This window comes from Phoca vitulina, unplaced genomic scaffold, assembly GCF_004348235.1.
Source record: "Phoca vitulina isolate PV1807 unplaced genomic scaffold, GSC_HSeal_1.0 scaffold68, whole genome shotgun sequence".
Classification (NCBI taxonomy): domain Eukaryota; kingdom Metazoa; phylum Chordata; class Mammalia; order Carnivora; family Phocidae; genus Phoca; species Phoca vitulina.
This window is the reverse complement of record NW_022589771.1, coordinates 7408221-7414382: the sequence shown is the minus strand read 5'-3', so window position 1 is coordinate 7414382 and position 6162 is coordinate 7408221. Positions and strand designations below refer to the sequence as shown.

General features: G+C 63.6%; 1 protein-coding gene across 1 annotated transcript; it reads right to left on the bottom strand.

Annotated features, from left to right (window-relative positions):
- Positions 1 to 4638: 4638 nt before the first annotated feature.
- LOC116624543 (keratin-associated protein 10-12-like) lies at positions 4639 to 5583 on the bottom strand. The gene is made up of 2 exons (XM_032392551.1): positions 5322 to 5583; positions 4639 to 5198 (listed from the first exon to the last, which is right to left on the bottom strand). The coding sequence occupies exons 1-2, from the start codon at positions 5581 to 5583 to the stop codon at positions 4639 to 4641; spliced, it is 822 nt and encodes a 273-aa protein (XP_032248442.1).
- Positions 5584 to 6162: the final 579 nt, after the last annotated feature.

Here is a 6162-nt window from a genome sequence, read left to right as displayed (position 1 = left end):
TTCTGACTGTGGACCCCTCAGCCGCTCCACTGAGCTGGGCCAACGGCTTCGGGACAAAATGGTTGAGATATGGGTCCCTCCGATCCTTCCTAGCTCCTTTTGGGCATCCGTGGTTCTGGGCTGCATGGTGTGTGTGGTGCCAGGAATTGGCCGGGGCTGTCCTGGGGGAGACACCTGGGTGGGCTGTGTTCCGGATGTGGGCTCGAATCAGGGGGAGCAGCAGCTGTGGGTGGGGAGGGGTGATGCTGGGGAAGTGTCATCCATCCCACACCCAGTCTGCACGGGGACAGAAGGCCAGGGCGGTGGGAGTCTGTGGGAGCCATGCTGGGCACATTATGTGCATTACGCTGGACCCTCCCGGGCAGGGGTCACTGGCCGGCTGGCTCCAAGGGGGCCGGGGGTGCAGGGGAGGTGTAGGAAGCACAGCTCTGAGCTGCTGCAGGGTGTCAGGATCACCATGTCTTGTCTTCCGTTTCATCTGCACCTGGTGCCCCCGGGGATATCGATACCTGGGAACACTCCCGGGTGGGCTCCTCACCGGGATTCGGCCTTGGTGACGCTCAGAACCTGGTCTAAGAGTCTTGCCTCCTTCATTCGCTCAGTCCCCAGGCAGGGACGGTGTGTGCCCACCCTCCCCAGTGGTGGAGCCCGCACCTCGCTCAGACGACAGCTCCGCCAGCCAGCAGCCCACAGAGGCCCTGGCAGTTGCCTCCTCCCCCAGCGCGGGAGGGGCTCGGGGGGCTTCAGAGGAGGAAACCTTCAGGGTGGGGGCGGGGGACCCCAGAGGGCTGGGTGCAGGAGTGGGTGGGGCGGTCAGGCCTCCGGGTCTGGGGGCCTGTGGGGAGCCCTTCATCCCTGGAGAAGGACCCACAAGAGGACGGGAACAGATGTGCATTTTAAAAGCTGTCTGGCAGTGTGGGGCAGCATTGGGCCTCTTTTGCATTTTGGGGGGCAGGAAGCCCTCCCCCACCGCCTGGGCTGCTCTCAGGAGCCACCAACTTTGTCCTCAGGCTTCTCTAACGGAAGCTTGCAGGAGGGTGGTGCTTTCCAGCCCGAGTCCTGGGGAACCCTGGCCCCTCCGCGAGGCCCTCAACGCGGGTTCCCGGGAGACTCTGTGTGGGCACGACGCCCCCTCCTGGCGGCTCCCGGCGCAGGCGTGAGCCTCCCAGCCTGCTGCGTGGGGACTGCTGTGTCCCAGCCGCCCTTTGTCCACGCGCCCTGGGCGGCCTCCCACTCTGAGCCGGGAGCGGTCCGCGGGGTGCGGGGGCCTCCGGGCGGAATGTGGCCGCCGGGGCCCCAGGTCCCAGCTAAGCTCCGCACCCCCAGGTCGCGCTGGGCAGCGGGGGGGCGGCTGCAGTGGGGGGCAGACTGTCTCCACACTGGTCGTGCTGAGGCTTTTTATTGAGTCCGTATGTGCAGGTTCAGCGACCTGTCCTCTGCAGGAGACCCCACAGCACCCCTCACCTTTGTTCCCCCCCATCTCAGAGACAGGCACCCCTCTCATTCCCCAGCGCAGAAGAGGCCGTGCCCCAACCTGGGGGTCCCCAGTGCCACTAGGGGAGCCTGGCTCTGTCACCCTGACGCTCACTTTCGTTTTTAAAAATTCTCACCCATTAGGCCAGGGCACTTTCTTGTTTGCACAAAAGTTAGGAAACAAAGAATATTCATTTTTATCCTGGAACCTCATACGCTGTCTGCAGGTTCTCTGACTTGATCTTTAGGGCTGATCATGTGTTCACAGGTGGCCTTTCCCACAGTAAAGTCAACAAGCCCCCAGGCATGCTTCTAGTCTGGGCTTGGCTCCCAGCTGCCCACCCCTTCCCCCCCCCCCCCCCCGCCCCCCCCCCCCCCCCCCCTTCCCCCCCCCCCCCCCCCCCCCCGCCCTACCCCTCCCCACCGGTCCTCCTAGGTGGACTCTGAGCTCCTGGCTTAGGGGGCACGAGGGCGCCCACTTCTCTCTCCCCACCCTGAGTCTGGGGGAGCGACGGGTGACCTGGTCCTTGGATATTACCCTCCGCCTCCTAACCCCGCGGATCCGCCTGAAGGAGCATGCGCCCGGGGCCTGGGGCTCAGTGAGCGAGCGGCTCCGCGACCCTCTGCCCGACCCCGCGATGCCCCACGTGCTCGGAAATCGGAGGGAGGGGGAATTCGGCCGCGGAAGCGGGTACCCTGCTTAGATGGAGCTTAGATGGTGCCTCTGGGGCCCGGAGGGACGCGTGCGGGGTCGGGGGGACTCAGACCGCAGGGAGCGCGGGAGGAGCGGGCGGGGCCGGGCGGGTGTGCGCCCGCGAGTGTGAATGTGTGCACCCACAAGCGTGTGCGCGTGTGAGCGCCCGCGAGCGCGAGCGTCTATGAGCGTGCACGCACGCGCGCCGCGGGGAGAACCCGGGGCGACCCCCGCTGTAACATTTGTCTCACCGGTGTGGACGCCCCGCTGGGCCTTTGCGCATCCAGGTGCTCAGACGTCCCTCTGAGCCGCACCCGGCGCGGGGCTGCGGATCCCCTGTCCGGGGGTGACCCGCCAGGGTGCAGCAGGCTGGGGGTCCCGCCTGTCGCGTGTCTGGGGGTCGCCCCAGGGAAAGGGCACCGGTGTTGGGGACAGACTGCCGCTGATGTCCCCGCAGAGCAGTAGTTCAGGAGGCTGGGCTTTTGGGGCTCCTTTCTGGTTCAAGCCGGCTGTTGTTGGCCAGGTGTGTGCTTTCCCTGAGTGAGCAGCGGGCTCCCGGCAGCGTTGGCGGGTGGAATTCAGGGCCCTGAATTTTTCCTAACCCTGATGCAGACCCAGCTACCACGAGGGATGCAGAGGTGATGCGGGTTGCCACCCTGGCAGCATGGGGACGGTCACCAACCAAGCCACCAGCATCCTGCACCCCATTACAGATGTGCATCCCGCTCCTGTCTGCATGAGAACCCGCTCCCCCCCTTTCTTAGTGCCTTCATGGAGAAGCCTGCATCTCAATGCATCATTTGCTTTAAAAGTATTTTGATAACTGTGTTTTCACACAATTATCTCCCCTTGAAATCTGGAGTGTTGTATTTGACACATTTCAATACACGTTTCTGACAAGGGGCCTGTGGGTTTCAGCCGCAGGCGGGAGAGGCTGAGGCACACAGGTGGGGGCCTCCCCAGGGCACTGGTGTTTGGGGGCAGGAGAAGCTGGCCAGAGGCGTAGAGGAGCTCACGGTGGGCAGACTCCCGGGGGTTTTCTGGCCGCCATAACAGGAGAATTGATTTCTCACCTGCTTTCTTCCATACCAGGGTCCCACGAGGGAGGAGGGGCAGGGGCCCCAGGGAGGCAGGGGCAGGAAGAAGGCTTACTCTAAGGGGGGGGGGGCATTCACTGTCGACCACCTCCCTTTGGGGAATGGCTTGCAGGATTTCATGGCCTCCTGGGAGGGAGGGCGTATGCTGGTAACAGGGTAGGGTCTAGAGCCGGAGGAAGCACTGGCGAGAATGGAGGCAGGGGGTTGTAGGTTAGGAAGTGACTCTGCCTAGGAGTGGGGCCTGGGTGCAGGAAGTTCCAGGAAACGTGGGGGCCCCATCCAGACTGGCCTCGAGGGAAAACCCTCGGAGGGCAGCAGGCCTGGGCCTCAGACGCCAGTGTGGGCCCTCGAAGTCGCTTACCCTCTGGCGTCTTCCTCTTGACCTCTGCCACTCTGGGCCAGGCCTGGGGCCGGGGACAGGGTGCGTCCCTGTCCTGTGCCGGCAGAGAAAGGCAGCATCAGGACATTGGAATAAAACCCTGAAGTTCAAGGGGAGATGGAGAGATAGACTCAGGAGGCTGGTGGTCAACAGAAATGCTCCGCCCCAGTGTGGCCCCGGAAGGCCCTGGCCCAGCCTCCTCCTAGCCCAGAAGCGAACCTGGGCCCTGCCTCCTGCTGCTAGACCAACCAGGGAGACGGAGGCCTGGGCAACGGGGCCCTCCTGCCAATGGGCCTGCTGTCCAGGTGGCTGTGGGCCACCTGAGTCCCGAACACTCAGCGGGGCTACCCCAGAGTAGCCTGGAGGGACGGATGGGGACCACCAGGGTGGGCCTCAGCTCAGTGCCGCTGCAAGTGCTCCCAAGATGGGCTTGTCAGCAAGATTGCCAGGGTTATGTTAGCCTGGAGGATCGGAAATCATGAAACAAAGCCAGGCTGCCAGAGAGAACCAATAGAGGCAAGGATGCAAGATTGATTGATTGATTGATTTTAGGGGGGAGGGGCAGAGGGAGGGAGAGAACCCAAGCAGACTCCCTGCTGAGTGCACAGCCTAACATGGGGCTTGATCTCATGACCCTGAAACCATGATCTGAGCTGAAATCAAGAGGCAGATGCTTAACTGACTGAGCCACCCAGGCGCCTGTGCAAGTTTATTCATTTAGCATCAGATGTATGTTTGGGATGGAGGCAAACAGCTTCCAGGAGGGGCAGAGACAGGGCAGGAGGCCATGGCTGTCAATAGCAGGGGAGGGCTGTCTCAGGTCATCTGGGCGTGATGTGGAGGCTGCAGACAGGCTCAGCCCTGGTTATTAGGGTCCGAAGATGGTTCATGCTGACGCGTGCACCGGAGCTTGTGCTGGGTTAAATCCCGAAGGAGGCAGGGCGAGAGCTTGGGGTCCCCCATAGTGCCCAGCTGGCCCCGGGGGGGCGTGCCCGTCAGCAGCAGGACTTCTGGGCCGAGGCGGGCACGGAGCAGGCCTGGCGGGGGCCCACGGGCCGGCAGAGCAGGGACACACAGGAGGCCCGGCGGCAGCAGCTGGGCTGGCAGGAGGCGGGCACGCAGCGGGCCTGGCGGGGGCCCACGGGCCGGCAGAGCAGGGACACGCAGGAGGAGGGTCTGCAGCAGGATGAGGAGCAGGGGCTGGGCCGGCAGCAGGAGGGGGCTGAGCAGGGGGAGGCCTCGCAGCAGACAGGGGTGCAGCAGACAGGGGTGAAGCAGACGGGGGTGCAGCAGGCAGGGGTGCAGCAGACGGATGGACTGCAGGCTTCCTGGCAGGGGGAGGAGCTGCAGCAGGAGGGCTGGCAGCTAGACTGTTGGCAGCATGAGGAGGCTGAGCAGGGGGAGGCTTGGCAGCAGGCAGGGGTGCGGCAGACAGGGGTGCAGCAGACGGGCCTGCAGCAGACAGGGGTGCAGCAGACGGACGCGCCGCAGGCTTCCTGGCAGGGGGAGGAGCTGCAGCAGGAGGGCTGGCAGCTAGACTGTTGGCAGCATGAGGAGGCCGAGCAGGGGGAGGCCTGGCAGCAGACAGGGGTGCAGCAGACGGGCCTGCAGCAGGCAGGGGTGCGGCAGACGGACGCGCCGCAGGCTTCCTGGCAGGGGGAGGAGCTGCAGCAGGGGGGCCGGCAGGAGCTGGTGCAGGCTGATTGGCAGGGGCTGGACCCGCAGCTCACGGGGGTGCAGAGGAGGGTCAGGCAGGAGGCCGGGGTGCAGCCGCTGGACTGGCAACAGCTGGGGGCGCGGCAGGGGGGCTCGCAGCAGCTCTCTGGGCAGTCGTCCACCTGCCAGGAGGAGTCGGGGCAGGAGTCCCAGGAGCCGGGCAGGCAGACGCGGCTGCCGTAGCTCAGGTCGCTGGAGCAGACGGACAGGGTGGACGCGGCCATGGTGGGGGCGGTGGGGCTGGAGGAGGGTGTGCGTGTGAGCGTGAGAGTGTGTGTGTGAGTGTGTGAGGTGCTCGGGGTGTTTGGGGCTTATATACACCTCAGGGCTGTGTGCTATCCATCACGAGGCCTTGAAAAGCTTGTTTCCTTGTTGTGGGAGCAGGTCCCTGAGGCTTCGTGTCACGGGCGCACAGCTGGGAGCTCAGCTCATTCATGGCCCAGGAGGGTCAGTGGCTCCTGATACCACCCCCACCCCTGCTCCCAGCATCTCTCTGGGGCTCCGTACTATTCATCCCCATGCTCCTCAACAGTCAGTGCAATCATACGCATATTTTGTTCTTCTTTTTCATATCATCTTTATTTGGGGATATAAATTCTCTCCTGAGTCCATGAACCAACGAATGGCTGGGAGCTGTATTTATTTTTAGCATATTAGCAAACACTTATGTGTAATCGATCTTCTACGCCAGCAAGTATTCTGAGCAGCTTTGTACATGTCAACTCAGTGACCCTTACAACAACCTTGTGAAGCGGGAGCTGGGGTTCCCACTTTACCAATGGGGAAACTGAGGCACAAGGAAG